Source organism: Netta rufina, assembly GCF_964035555.1.
Source record: "Netta rufina genome assembly, chromosome: 8".
Taxonomy (NCBI): Eukaryota; Metazoa; Chordata; class Aves; order Anseriformes; family Anatidae; genus Netta; species Netta rufina.
In genome coordinates this window covers 11,463,470-11,478,482 of record NC_140131.1, presented here as the reverse complement: position 1 = coordinate 11,478,482, position 15,013 = coordinate 11,463,470, and the positions used below count along the sequence as shown (strand labels likewise).

At 56.2% G+C, this 15,013-nt stretch overlaps 2 protein-coding genes across 2 annotated transcripts; one reads left to right on the top strand and one right to left on the bottom strand.

Annotated features, from left to right (window-relative positions):
• Window positions 1-5,307: 5,307 nt before the first annotated feature.
• TMEM125 (transmembrane protein 125) lies at window positions 5,308-5,970 on the top strand (the record flags this gene model as incomplete). The annotated part of the gene is made up of 1 exon (XM_084291520.1): window positions 5,308-5,970. One exon carries the CDS (start codon window positions 5,308-5,310, stop codon window positions 5,968-5,970), a length of 663 nt encoding a protein of 220 aa, XP_084147646.1.
• A 5,830-nt stretch (window positions 5,971-11,800) lies between these two features.
• LOC311212096 (leucine-rich repeat-containing protein 19) lies at window positions 11,801-15,013 on the bottom strand (the record flags this gene model as incomplete). Its single annotated transcript, XM_084291220.1, has 4 exons — window positions 11,801-12,171; window positions 12,316-12,462; window positions 13,174-13,681; window positions 14,924-15,013. The coding sequence occupies 4 exons, from the start codon at window positions 15,011-15,013 to the stop codon at window positions 11,801-11,803; spliced, it is 1,116 nt and encodes a 371-aa protein (XP_084147346.1).

The following is a 15,013-nucleotide window of genomic DNA, read 5'->3' as shown; positions in this document are numbered from 1 at the left end:
TGATTCCCCTACTGGCTCCAAGACTCCTGCTACTCCCTTTTCCCCCATCCTCTCTCAAGTGAGACCTTTTCTGCTTCCCTGATCCCCCTCAAATTCGTTGCCCTTTTCTTCCCCCCTGGATTGCTTGGAAGTCAGATCTGCAGCATGGTGGGCTCTGCTGCTGCTGTCTCCCAGGGAGGGGGTCCTGTGGCTGCCTGGTGACGGGAGGTGGCACAGAGTTCTGGAAAAGCACTGTGACATCTTGCCTGGTTCAACCACCCGCCCGGACTAACACTCCACAAATATCCAGCCCCGACGCGATCAGACGGCCCTAGCCTTTACAGGACAGCAGGAGCTGCTTTATTTAACACCACACAACAGCAAACACTCGCTTAATAAATCCTCCCTGGCGCTGCCAACTTGGCTGCACACTTCCCTCACCTGCAGCCTCTCCTTAGCCCTGGACCCCCTTTGCTCGCAGCAGCCGGGAGGAAATGAGCCGCCCGCCAGGATCGGGGCGGGAGGGAGGGCGAGGTGGTGCCTGCGTGACTCTGGAGCCTGGCCAAGGCCAGCAGCAGGTTTGCTGAGCCGCCACCCTGCTGGGGAATGCACCTGCCCCGCGAGGGCTCGCAGCCTGTCGCCGGTGCTGCCCGCGCCGGACCAGGAAGGAGAGCCGGCAGGAGTACCTGTTTCTTGGCAGGTGCCAGAGGAAGGGAAGAGATTTTTTCCCCGCGAGGTCCCTTCTTAGCTTGATCCAGTGGATGAAAAGCCTGGAAAAAACAGCCGGGAGCAAGGAGCGGTGTGGGCGAGGTGTCAGCAGCAGGTGAGTGAGCCTGGCTTCCCGGGAAGGGCCCCGCTCCCGACCCGTGTGTGTGGGAAGGGCCCTACTCCCCCAGTAGCTGCCGGCAGGTCCGTGGGCTGCTCCACAGGTGCTTCGTAGCAGATCCTGCCTTCTGCCTCCACTTCACCCCTCCTCACCGTCACACTTCTCCTTGGCACGTAAGGCACCGGAGCCTCTTGGTCTCCAGGACCCGCAGCCAGCCCTTGGCAGGGGTGCCTCAGGACAGGCCCTGCGGGCTCGGGAAGCTGGATGCCTGCTGCACACACAGAGAGGAGGGGAGGCACAAATCTGTGTAACAGAGCGTGCCAAAGCTATCAAGATTTCTGTAAAAAGCAGCTGCCTGCTGACCCTGCTACAACCAGCTCTCCACCACCCGTGTGCCCAGAGCCCCTTGACCTGGTGGGAGGAAGGGATGGTCCTCCACCAGGCTGGTGGAGGACCAGCCAAATGGTGTCTGCAGGGAGGGATGCTCACTGCTGGGGAGAGAGGGTGGGCTCTCCAAGAGAGAGGTGTTCTAGCCTATGGTATTCAATAGGAGATAGGTGTTATCCTAGGGCTTGAGCAGCCCCAGGAAGGAGAAGCATTGGGAATCAGTGCCTGCTGTGGCAGCCAAAAGAGTGCAGATCTCTTGCCAGGATTTTGGGAAAGACAGAGAGGTGCCCCATAAAAGCCTCAGTACTCCCATTCCTCATGTGTTCCTCTGTCCCCTCTCCCAAATTCTCAAGGATGAGATGTCCCAGGGCAGCAGTGTCCCTGATCCCAGTGGCACAGATGGGCTCTGAGCTTCTGCTTGGTTTGTCAGCAGTAACTCCGGCATAAAGCAACATATATGAGCTTCATTCTCTTTAAGCCTACATGGAACTGGAAAATTGCTTGAAAGGATAGAAAATTTGTATGCCTTTTCGGGACTGTAGGTTTCCATGGGGCTTGATGAGGGGTAATACGAAGCACAGAGCAGTGACAAGTCCATCCCAAATGGATTTTGGCTGGACTGGCCCAAAAGAAAATAAATTGTGGTGGACTGGAGAAACAGGGGAAGGAGATGGCTTGTATCTGTTTGAGATTGTGAGGCTCTGTTGGCATCTAGACTGCCAATGCAAAACGTTTTATGTATTGTTGTTTATTTCATAGCAAAACTTGCCAGGCTCCCCAGTCTCCATGAGGCTGGCATTATCCACGTAGCTGCATCAAACCCTTCCAAAAGCTGGGGGTGCTGCAGGAGCCTGTCCCACCTCCAGGCTTCCCTTCCTGAACGCTGTGGGTACGCAACGTCTTACGTGGTACCCTAGGTTCAGGGAGAGGAGGAAAGTCAGGTATATTTCAACAGCTGACCTGTATGTGACTCTGAAATGAACATGTCAATTAACACTCAGTCTATGATCCACCTATCAGATATCAATCAGACATAAAAAGTCTGTAAGTAAATAAATAAATGCTCATATTGTTCCCTGGTGGTTGGCAGGCATGTGTCTCTCATGCCTGCCGCCAGAAGTGGTCAGAAACCTGGTGGTGACGACTCATTTCCCAGTTAAACATTGCCAGAGCAGGAAAAAAAAAAGCAAAAAGCAAAAAAAAAAAAAAAAAAAAAAAAAAAAAAGGAAAGACTCACATTTTCTAACATTTTGTTTTTTCCTGAGTTCCCAGTGCTTTCCTGTTCTTTGTCCACCTGCCAGACAGCGGTGGGGAATGAGACAGCCTGTCATTTTTTGTCTGAAATGTGACCTTCAGTCAGAAAGCAGTGTGTGGTTGGGCTGCTCTTCTCCTTTTTTACTTCCACACAAAGAAACCCATCAGCAAAGTTGATGTGAGATCTAGTTTCATCCCTGCTCCAGATCTGGAGCCTCCTAGTCTGACTCTGAGGTTGTCTGCTTTAAGCAGGTGTTTGGACCAGATGAGTTCACAAGGTCCCATCCCACCTAAATTACTCCGTGATTCTAAGTGTAAAAATAATTACACCAGGGATACAAACCCTTGCAATTTGGAGAAGCCCAAACAAGAGTGGATGCTCATGAAGCAAAAGAATGTATTCCCTGAACATTTTCAGTCAGATGCAAGGAAATGTGGAGGCACGCTTTAGTGGAAGTCCCTGCTTCTCCAAATCATTCTTTTAATATAGGTTAACATAACACTAGAAAATACATACCATGTTTTGTTCTGCAGCAAGGTACTCTAACAGCTTTATCTTGCTCCCTGACCGTATTCTGAGCAAATAAAACAGCTAAAGTTTAAAAAGCAGCATAAGAATGCAGTTCTGTAGCTTGGTTTTTGGTGGTGTTTTCCCTCCTCATGGTTTCTGTTGCTGTGTTGCTTTTGCTTACTGTTTGACTCAGCTTGATTGTGTGCACAACTGCAGTCAGGTGACAGAAGGCCACAGCCTTTGCACTTCTTCAAGCTTTACGTTTCTTCAGTCCAGAATCTTGATCTTATCTACCGACCTGCTATCTACTAAACTCACCCGTTCTCTGGTAAGGATGAGATAAGGCACCTCCGTGCTTGGAGAAGGAAAGGCAGGAGGAAGTCGTGCTTACACAGGGCAAGCTGAGCTGTTTGCCTAGGCTGGGGAAGTGGTGCCAGGCCTGGTGTCTTCTCGCCCCTCTGCTTTCAAAGCACCCCATGAAACCCTCACCTGCTTGGGGACCTGTGCCCCAGGCACACGCAGCCATGCTGCCAGCCTGAGGTATCTTTGCCATCTTGTACAGAATCAAATGGTCCCAGTGGGCACAGATCAGTATGCTCAACCACTGCTTTTTTTTTTGTTCCCCTCCGACTGATGTTTTCTGGTTGTCCTGGCTATAGCCAGGAGCCGCAAGTCCCCAGTGGGCCTGCGGGTGAGCGTCGGCAGTGCGACCCACTGCATCCCAGCCCAGGCCCCGCCGAGCAGCAGTGCAGGGGAACCGCACGGTGCTCAGTCGCGGAGGCATGGCAGGTCCTAGGCCGGCACACCAGCAGCAGCTGAGGCTTCCTGGACACGTGGCAGCAGCTGGCAGTGAGCCCCGAGCCACGTCCAGGCTGAGCTCACGCTGCGCCGCCACAGTGACTCAGGGGGAGCTGGGCCTGACGCTGTCAGGCGGTGACTGGTTCGGGCACCCCCACCATTGTCCTCCCTCTTCCCCCTCCCCGCGGTGGTTTGTCCCTGCTGGAGATGCCAAGATGAGGCCTGGGCATGGGGGGATATGGTCTGTGAGAGGTGTCTGGGGAGAAAAGGTCCCTGCTGCGTGCAGGGCTGCTATGCATGGAGGTCACCAATGCTCTCCAGCCAGCCAGAATGAGCCCAGAGTCCCAGCACTGTGCTGAGTGCAGCACAAAGACAAACTCAGCACGTTAGGCTGGTGGTCTCCTGGAGAGAGCTGGAACTCAAGGGATCTGCATCAGTTCCTGTCCCTGCCCTGGGCTCCTGTGGGACTCCAAGCAATTCCTGTGTGCGGGTCTGAGATGGCTGAGGGTGCACCATCCTGCCTGGGAGGCAGCTCATGGTCTCCAGGGTCTGACACATGTCCCTAGGGCTCAGCCCTACCTGAGCTTTACCAGGTCCCAGCTGCTTCTGCTCTTTCCATACAAGTGCTGAGACACAACCATCAGGTTTCTGCAGGAAACATGGGAAGGGGACTGCCAGTGGGGCAGGGGCAGGGATGGGGCTGAGGACATGCAGCAAGGGCAGCTCGCCCTGTTCCAGCAGCTGGACTGGAAGGGTTAAGCCCCAGCCCAGACCCCCACCTCCTGCTGTCACTCTGGGCAGCAGAGCCAGTTGGTGACAAGAGGCTGATGCTGATGAGGGAGCATGTGAAGCCGGAGCTGTGAATGGGGCTTTATCCCCGGAGGGACTGGCCTCTGCTCCGTCCTGCCCCGCTGCCAGCACCAGCTGCAGGCAGGGCCCCGCGGGCAGTGACGTGCCAGTAGCCTCCGAGTGGGATACGCGGGGCTGGGGAGCTGGAGACTCTCTCGGGCAAGGGCTTTGCAAGGGGAACTGGCCAGGTCAGGGCAGGCTGAGGTCTCCCTGCAGCATGCAGAGGTCTCCTGGGAGGACACGAGCGGCCCAAGGCATGGGGCTTTTGTGAGGACAGCAGGGGAAGGTCAGCAGGCCAGCCCCGAGCAACTGAGGTCTGGGGTTCAGCTGGGGACTGTTCAAAACAGGGAAGCAGGATCTCTGTTTAACGCTATCTTCTCTTCTTGGCTTTCAGATGAAATTCACAGGAAAGGAAGGACACAGCCCTGGACGTTCTGGTACTGCGCTGCTGTGGGGATGCTCTACCATGTCCTGCAACCCTGCTTGGAGGGTGGGCTCAGCCCCGGCACACGGACCGTAGCTCTGCAAGTGGCACTGCCACAGAAGGGAGCTCCGCCAGGCTCCAAGGAACAAGACTGAACCCTCTGTGCTTGAGACATGTTGCTGCCTTCACAGCCACCGCTGCTTTGACGCCCCCCTTTGCTGTGAGGGTCTAGTTCCTCTGTGCGACCCCCCCCATTCCGTCCCCACCCAGCCGCCCACCATGCCGGAGCTGGCAGAGCTGAGCACCCCCCGCACGCCCGCGGACGCTGACCACATCCAGAGGAACATCCTGGAGGAGCACGTGGAGCTGTGGTGGTTCCAGGACCCCAAGAAGTCCATCCTGTGCTACGGGGTGGCGGTGGTGCTGATCCTGGCCTGCGGCATCGGGGGCATCATCCTGCTGTACAGCACCAGCAGCCGGTCCGGGGAGTGGCGGCTGGCGGTGGGCACCACGCTCTGCCTCCTGGCCCTGCTCGTGCTGCTGAAGCAGCTGCTGAGCTCCGCGATCCAGGACATGAACTGCATCCGTAGCCGGGACCAGATTGAGCTCCTGAAGAGCGGGGGCTTATCGGACTGCCTGGTGCTGCTGCTCAGCGCCCTGGTGCTGCTGGTCTGCGGGGTGGTGCTCACCATCCTCTCCACCACCACCATGCAGCTCAGCCCGGCGCGGCCGCTGGCCAGCATGTTCACCAGCGGGATCGTCCTCCTGGTCGCCGGCAGCGTCATCCTCCTCTGCCTGCTGCTCTACCTGCTCTGCACCTCCTGCTGCCAGGCTGCCCCGCGGGGCCTGGAGACAGGTGAGATCCGGGTCTTCACCATCTCCGGCCGCCTCGCTGCCAACAGGCGCCTTCCTCCCACCTCCAGCATGGCCAACCTCATCTGACCCGCAGACACTCCGCCTGCGCTCGCTGCATACGGCCCCTCTCAGGGCTTTTGCTGGCCTTTCCCAAACGAAGGGCGCGATTTGTGCCTCGGATTTCCTTCAGAGATGACTGGCATTTGCTGCACCTGGGCTAACAGCGCGGCAGGGACTTTGAGTTGCCTGGACAGGCTTTGTGATCTGGAGCTTTACAAGCATGGCACTGGCCTGTTCTGCTTTTTATCTCAGCAAAGCTTCCTGCGACAGCTGCTGCCTGCCCCACTGGCCGTGTCCCACTGTCACAGAGCCAGGTGAGCCTGTCCTGCAGCTCGGGGGACCCCAAGACAAGGCTCCTGCCATTCCCTGGGCCATGCTGCTCCTGGCAGGAGAGGCTGCGACCACTGGTGGTGTAATCCCAGCCCGGCCTCTGAGAGAGTTCTTGTGGGGGGATTTGAGGGGGAGTCTGTGTGCCAGAGCCCCTGAAATGCCTCTTGATTCTGCAGTGCCAAGATCTTTCCCACTATTCCCTTGCTGCAGCCCCACCATCTCAGGCCTGGGGCTGCTGTGCGTGGAGAGCTGCTGCTCTGCCAGAGAGGCGAGAGGTGTCCGACCTCAGCAACCCCTGCAGAGACACCCCGAGTGCTGCGGCTCAGCCCAGTCCCCTCCGGGGTGCACAGTTCTGTGCACAGCAGGGCAGCTGCTCCGTTACCATATGGGCCGTACCCTGAGCTTTGCTGGTTTTGTCTGTGAGGTATCTACCACTGAGGTGCCTTTCCTAGGGGCAGGCTAACAGCTCACTCTCAGAAAATTTTCCTGTCAATTGAGGCTAATCTACCTGTCAACATTTTTATTTCCTCCATGGACCCATGAACCATTTCACTGCTTCTGCCCTTTCCATCCAACCTTCTTAGCCAAGCTGTTTCCCTGCAACCCTCTCTTTTTCTCTCCACCTTCCCATCTACTCCCATCTCCCTTGACCTGAGCTGCTCTGCCCTTTTTGATCTTTATTTTCCAAGTTCCCCCTGAGAACTAGGGTCCCTGTAATAGAAAAAGATCAACCTTTTTCTTTTTGGTGCCTGGTAGCAAATTTATTTTGAAGAGGTTGATAGCTCGTTCCCTTATCACTGCCTGTATTACACCTGGAAGCAGTGCTGGAGGTTCAGCATCTGTGAGCCCCATGAGGTGCAGCTGGACAAGGAGGACTTCATCCCTGTGCAGCTCCAGACCACACCATCCATGACGCACTCAGATCATGAGGGCACTTCTGTCTTCATCTGCCCTTTCCCCTTTCCTACTGACATTCCTTCCCCCTGAAGCCTGGGATTGTTTTCCCCAAAGTATGGGAACATTGTTTTGTTTTTTCTTTTCTGGATCTCTGTTTCTTCTTCTTCTTTTTTTTTTTTTTTTTTTTCTCTGCCACTTTCATATCATCCATACAACTTACTAAACTGATGTTTTCTCCCCTCTCTGCACCACTTCCCTTAATGCACCCAAGAACTGATCCTGTGCTGCTAAGCTCGGGTCCTTTTGTGCTAAATGTTCTGTGTTTGTGTAGCAAAGAGCAGTCCTTCCCCACAGGGCTGCTTAGCCCCAGGTTCAGCAGGGACGGCTGTGTGCACGCGTGGAGGGACGGCCACAGCAGGACAGAAGTTCTGCACCTCCCGCAGCTGCTGCTGTGCACGTCTGTGCAGGTGCACGTGCAGGGACACCGAGCTGCACAGGCTCTGCCTGCAGCAGTGCTTTTCCTGTTGCTCCCAGCTTCCCCGCCCTGCACGCGTGGACAGGTCGCAGGGACCTGCGTGCCAGCTGTTTTGCACACCTGGGCACTTCTGTGAAGACGCACGTCTGTGCCCAGCTCGCAGCTCTGTGCTGCCCGCCTGTCAATGTGAATCCTTCCCTCCATAACCCCTGCAAAATGTGCCCCAATGCACAGGAACTGTGCCAGGAAAGGATGCCAGGGGACCACGTCCCAGCCCAAGGAAGAAAGAGATAAGAACAGGCTGGCTGTGCAGAGCGAGGTTTGGGTATCAGGCTGCCCAGATGGATGGAGCCTGTCACTGACTCACCTCCTGCAGCAGCATTACTGTTTTGTTCCTTTCTCATTTCCTGTGTTGTGCATGGAAAAACATAATAAAGTGTTGCAGAAGTTGGCTGTGCCGAAGGCTGGTGCTTCAGCGTGGGCTCTTCTCCAGAGCAGGAGATTGCAGGGCTGTGCAGATCTGACCTCTGCTTGGGGCTGGAATCACGACTGCCTGGGGTCCATCCTTTGGCTGTGGTTTCAGCTCATCAGCTAGCAGGGCAACGCTGACACACTCCCCCAGATGCCTGTACTTATCTCCTGGTACGTGACTCCCACCTCCCGAAGCTCACACATCTCCCTCTGCTCAAGGACCTTGCCACAACAGGTCCCCCTTAGCACTGCCCCATGAGCCTAAGAGCCGGCCATGTCCCCGGCAGGAGCTCATTAAGCAGACAGAGCCACCTGAACGTGACGGTGCTGGCCGGGTTGTTTACAGAGAAGCTGCTTTGCCCTGCGGTGGGGCTCAGCCTCGAGCCTCGCGGTGGCAGCTGCTGCCTCCGGGGAGCCTGGAACCAGTCCTGCTGCATACCTGCTGCTGCTCACATCCGCCAGCCTAAACCTCCGTCCTCTGGGCAGCTCCCAGGGATGACCCCTGGACGAGAAGGCTCCTCCTTTCCTGCTCTGACCCTCTTGTGTCCCCAGCTCTGCGGCCACATGCATTTTTCCCCGGCACAGGCGAGCTGCCAGGTGCTTGCCCCTGGCACTGGAGCTGCCTGGGGGTGGTGGAGAGGTGCTGGGCGCCCCGCGTGACGGGAAAGCATCCGTGCTGGTCGGTTAAAGAATAAACAGGTGGGCATCCGAGCAGGGTCAAAGTAGACAAGTAAGTAACCACTTGGTACTGAGGAATGAGAGTAAGTGAGATCCTGAGGTAAAAAAAAAAAAAAAAAAAAGCAGTTGTGTGTTTAATCTCTTTTAAGACATCACTGAGACAAAAAGTAAACTACTGCATCTAGTATGAGTTCTTATTGTAAAAAGCATATTGAACATCTCAGAAAATAGCCTCCTAAAGATAAATTAAATGTATTTTCCCAGCCCTCATATTTAAGTTTTCTATGTTACGTGAAATACGTTAGGAATTTCCTAAAATCACAGCATATAGTGTATCTTCAGAGTGAGGGGCAGAGGTAGAAGAGGGCTCTTAAGGTGAGCCCAGAAAGCAAAACTGCAAAACTAAAGCCAGGACGAGTTCAGTTCAGAGCTGTGCCATTTAAGAAAGAAAACTGAGGGACCACTAAAACAAGCCACCAGGTTTTGCATCTCCTCGTGGTTTCAGAAAAGACTTTCCCTCCCCGGAAGATGCTTTAAGCTACCACCCTGCATCAGACACCTGATCCGGTTGTGCCCTTTGTTTTACATTCTCTGACGTGTGTTATCTGCCTCTGTATACACTGCGCTGTATAAATACCTTAATATGTGCCAAAGGAGAAGATGGTTTACAACAAAAGGGAGGTCTGGAGGGCACAGGGGACTCAGCAGCGTGGCAGGGCTGTGAGAAAGGCATTCCGCATGACCAGGCACCCTCAGAGCAGGGCGGAGGTTCCCCAGCTTTCAGGGACAGCAAGGACTGGGCTGTGTCATCTCATAACAGAGATGACAGGAATGCAAAAATTATAACATTTGCATAATTCAGGGTTGGAGATGCAATCAGTCCCGTGAGATGGGGTCATTTTGCCCCAGCGCACGTGCCTGCCTGGCACCACAGCCTTTCCAGGTGCCTTTGTAGCACATCTTGCTGTAAAGGTGGGAGAGAAAATAGAGAAGGAAGACAGCAGGAAACAATTCTGGAGAAAAGTACACAGGAACCCTGCAGCGACACGCCAGGACGGTGTGCACGAGATCACGCAACAGGTTTGTTTGCACAGGAACAGAAGTTACGCCGCAAATCTCTTCTCTCAGGGCACAAAGTGCACAGCAACGCCTGAGCAAACCCGAGGCAGCATCCATGTCCCAGCCCGGGCAGAGTCTGTGGTGGGGCCAAGCACCATGGGCTGGGGTCCCTGCTGAGGGTCTTGTAGTTCCTGGCTTTCCTACTCCATCCTCGTGGGCAAGCAGTGAGCCCCTCGACCTCACAGTACCCCACGGCCCTGCTGGGGAGTGGGGGGCTCCAGCCCCGAGGGAGGAAGCACAGGGAGATGAGCTGAGGTCCTGCTGCCACCAGGAGGAGTTACTGGGGTAGGAGGGAGATTTTTCACAGTGGTTGCTTGGTCAAAGACACCTGGAAAGGCCCCTGTCACCCACCAGTGCCAGCCCGCCAGAGCCCTAACAAGCAGCGTACGTGGGATGGGGGAATATGCCTGGCAACTGGGACCTCGCTTTGTCTCCCATTTTTCCTAATTATTTTCATGCTTTAACCTGTAGCCCCCAAAGACTCCGGTTCCTTAATGTCTCGCTGTCTGGGCGTTAATACAGCTGGAGGGAGCGGCAGAGGGCAGAGGGACTGCTCTGGCCGGCAGGCAGCTGAGGAGCTGGTTCCTGGGGCACCCGGCCCCGGTGCCTCACGTGGTGCTGGAAGTGGCCCCTGCTGCCAGAGCAGCCTTCCCACACGAGGAGAGCACACTCCTGCCGTCCGCAGCGAGGACACGGGATCCTTCCAGCTCTCCCTAGCTGTTCAGCCTCGCTTTCCCTGTTCTACCACCCAGCGAGCTGATCAACCGCACGTGCTGCTGGCAGCATCGGCATGAACACCACATGGTGGCGGGAGGAATGAACGTGATGCCAGCACAGAGGGAGGCTCAGACCCAGCTTCCTGACAGCAGCAAGTCATGGCAGAGCACGGGGAGCTGCGGACATGGCTGCTGGGGGGCCCGGCAGCACCACTCCATGGGACATGCCAGCGTCCCAGCACTGCCTGCCCCTCGCAGCTCCGTGAGTGGGACAGGAGCCGTGCTGGCACACACAGGGCCGACACGTGAAGTGTTTGCAATCTAAGCAGTGAGCTGGCTGACAAAACACTCAGCCATCAGAGCCAAACGTATAGGCCAACTCCTGGCGTGGTTTCACCCAGTTGGCTGCAGGAGGCTGTTGACAAAAAGGCAGGTTTGGCAGCTGGACGCGTGCTGGTACGGCGCCCTTCAGCTGGCGCTGCAAGGGAAGCGGCCATACTCCAGGTATGGACTTCTGTGAAAGGGAATATAAAAAGATATTGCTAAAACTACACAAGTTTAGTCAGATAATTAACAACTTTAGTCAGACAATTAACAATTAAGCAGCTGTTACAGCCCTAAACTTTTCTCCTGTGGGCTGGTAAAGGTTTGCTGAACGCACAACGATGCTTCAACCTGTGGCAGAGTGCAGTGACACACACTGTCCCTACCACAGGAGAGGAAAGCCCAGGTGAGTAACTCTCCTTTGCCAGAGACCCAGCAAAGCTACCAGCAGTGCTGGCGTGACATATCCCTCATGCCAGGAGGGGTCCAGAGACCCTGCCAGGCAGCCCCACACCCCTGGTCAGCTATGGAGCCACAGGGAGAGCCCCAGAAAACCATCGCAGGCAGAGGCAGGGTTGAATCACACTTTAATCACATTTTAATCCTCCTCGTCCAGCTGCAGTCAGCACCATCCTGCTCCTCCTCAGCACCCGAGCAGGGCTGGGAGAGCAGCAGCGTGTCTGGTGTCTCCAAACCAGTGCAGCCCCGCTGGCATCACACTGGGGCACGGGGACCCCTTCTCCCCACTCCTTCCTTCCTGTTCCCCTCCGCATGGGGACAAAAGCCAAGGGTGAGTGGAAAAGGCAGGAAGGAGATGGGGGCGTGGGGATGGAGAGGGGCAGCAGCCTCAGATGGAGAGGTGTGACTGCCTCTCCTCCTCCTCCTCCTCCCGCAGCTGCTCACTGGGCTGGATGTAGTTGTCCTCGATGAAGCCGTCGTCATCCTCAGCTTGCAGGCCGGTGACATTGGGCATGGGGTGGCTCTCGCCACCACCCCAGCCTGAGGAGCCCCTGTCCCAGCCCAGGCCCTCCTCCATGGGGTTGCCTCCAATCGAGCTGGTCTCAGGCAGCGGCCGGTGGTGGTAGCTGACGAAGTTCTTGTGGCAGAGCTTGCACTTGGCCACCAGCGCCACCAGGATGGAGATGCTGATGGCTGTCACCAGGAAGCCCACCAGGTACGGCCAGCTCCTTCCTCCCTTCCCCACAGGCACGGTGGTGGCTGCAGCAGAGAACAGGCACGTCAGGGCACCACAGGCCAGGCTGCAGCACCGCGAGCTGCAGGGGAGAGCGGGGGCTCTCCACCATGGGGACATCACCCATGGGGATGGGCAGGAGGGAGCTGGTTCTTACTGACACAACTTACTGTCATTGAGGGTGGCTGTGGTCAGCTGCTCCGGGCTGACATCCCGCGGAAACCGCTGCTTTTTTTGGCAGCCCAGGTCCTGGGAGTCCAGAGCTGCGATGTCCTGTCCCCACAGCTCTGGGGGTGATGCGCAGGTGACCTGCATGGCTGGGAGACACACAGGCCAAGGTGAGACGTGAGGGTCCTCATCTGTTCCCTCTCCTGCTCAGGGAAAGTGCTCCCTGCTTGCTCCTGGCTTGATGGGGTGCCTCACGAGGCTGTCCCAGCACTGCCATCCAGCCTAGATGGTCCCCAGCTCGGTGTAAGGCACAACCAGAGTTAAAAATCCCTAATCATGGAGCTGTCAGCAACAAGCAGAGCTGCGCAAGTGTGTGTCCATGGTTAGCAGGCTCTACTTAACTGGGCAGTGCCAAATTCACAGACACTGACAGAAACCCCACAGACATAGGGCTGTTCTTGCCTGGGAGCTGAGCTCAGGGGGTTGAAGCCTGATCCTGCTCCTCAGGTGGAGATGCTGAATGCTCAGCAGGTTGTAAAAATCTGGTCCCTTCATGCAGATACATATATATAGATTTAGGAGCCGAAATGTATGTGCTGCTCATTTCCCAGAAAATTGGATAAATTACAGCTCACTGAATATTTTCCTTCTGTCTGTCATTCCTCAAAATCTTTGATACTGTCTGTAGCCGCAAGTGAGGAACTGACACCACAGCTCAGTTCTGTGTCCCTCAGCAGGGAGGTGAGAAATCCCTGGGCAGCAGCCTCAGAGCCTGCAGAGAGGCTGGAGAAAATGATCAAACTCCCCACACACAATTCCTCCTGTCTGAAACCTCTCCTGTCACCTGTCCCCTGACTCACCTTGTCTGCGCCTTAGCCACTGATGCAAGGGGTGAGCAGCACAGTCACAGACCCAGGGGTTCCCATCCAGCTGGACCTCAGGGACAGCCTCCATCAGCTGCAACATCGAAGCATCCACGGACAGCAGCGCGTTGCTCCGCAGGTCCAGGTGGAGAAGACCTCTCAGTGGCAGGAAGAACGGGATCTCCAGCTCTTGCAGACTGTTGTTTCTTAGGAGCAGTGTGTGCAAGCTTTCCAAGCCCTTGAAAGTGTCTGTATGTAGAGAGGTGATGCTGCAGCTGCTCACGTCCAGCAGCCGTAGTGCCCCCAGGTTGGAGAAGACAGCGGGGCTCAGTGTGAGCAGGGCATTGCCAGAGAGGTTGAGGGAGTGCAGGGAAGGAAAATGCATCAAAAGTGTCCCATGACGAGGCATGACCAAGCTGTTGAAGGAGAGGTCCAAGCCAGTGATATTTCTTGGAAGAGAGCTCGGAGCATACAGAAGGTTCTTCCCATTGCAGTTGGCCCATCCCTGGGGAAAGAGCTGCTGTCTGTGATGGGCTCTCTGTACTGAGGAGGATCTCTGGACTGAGACTGCCCAGAAGTTCAAATGTGTTAATTAACTATGCTTGCAGAGCTTAGAAAAACAAAGACACAAGTGGGTGCAAAAATACATGAGCTGCCAGTTTGATGTGAGCCAGGCTAAGCGGAGATAGACAGAAATTAGCCTGTCCCCACTCCTGGGGTAGTTGCCACCTGGGGTCACCTTGCAGCAGGCTCCATGGGCTCTGCAGCCCATGCCAGGAGCTGCTCCCCGGGCCCTATGCAGGGAAACAGCACCCACACCTGCCTGCTCCTGTAGCCACACAGCAAATAGTGGCTTAGTGCAGGTTGCCTACATCTGTACTAGAGAATAAAACAGACTGGAGGCTGCTCTCTGTCCCAGAAGGCCAGCAGTCCGTGCTGGATAGATCCATTGACCCAAGCAGATGGATTTCCGTTTCCCTCCAAAAAATGACATGGTCAAATTCAAGCTGGTTTGGGGAGCAGTCCCAGCACACGTTACTCCTGCCTGGGCATTACCTGGGACAGGGCTGGCTGGGAGGGAAGCTGCCGGAGATGTAAAACTGTCAAGGCACTGCTGCTCTTTACTATAGGAGCCACGTGCGGGTGTCCCGTGCTGGACACTTGCTGTAGCCCTTGGTGCCAGGTTTCCAGTCCGGCTGCTCTCCAGCTAGCAGGAATTTCCATTCCTTCACCTCCCTCATGGCCACCTCTCCTTCCATCCTCCCATTCTCCCAGATCTCCTGCCAGCCCCTTCCACCCCTGCTTGCCAGAGACATGGACAGGCACTTACAAACCCGGACTGACAAGGACTGGATGGTGCTGGGGCCGAGCCGCGGTGGCACCGCACAGGCACAGTGCTGAGCTCGCACAGTGCAGGCTTGGGGCTGCTGGGGACAAGGGTCCCGCTGCGAGAGCTCCCTATCTGCCATGCTGCAGCCTCAGTCAGTCCCTGCGTCACCATACACGGCAGCAGGGACCGAGGGGCTCCCGGGAGGTTGCACACACCCTGTACAGACCAGATTTTGGCTGGGAGCCCCTCAGGTGTCCCTGCCTGCCGCTGCTCGGGGGCAGCTGCGGTGCTGCAGCTGAGCAATCCCCAGAGCCAACAACACGGCAGCCCGGGCAAGTCCCTGCCAGCCCCGGCGTGCTCCAGCAACCAGCAGGGACAAGGCCACCCCGAGCCCACCCCCAAGCCCCCATCCCCTACCTGGCTGTGGAGGCTGCAGGGGTGTCCCGCCACCGCGGCCGCCCAGGTGCAGAGCAGGCCGCAGACAGGGAGCAGGCCGGCAGGAGCCAT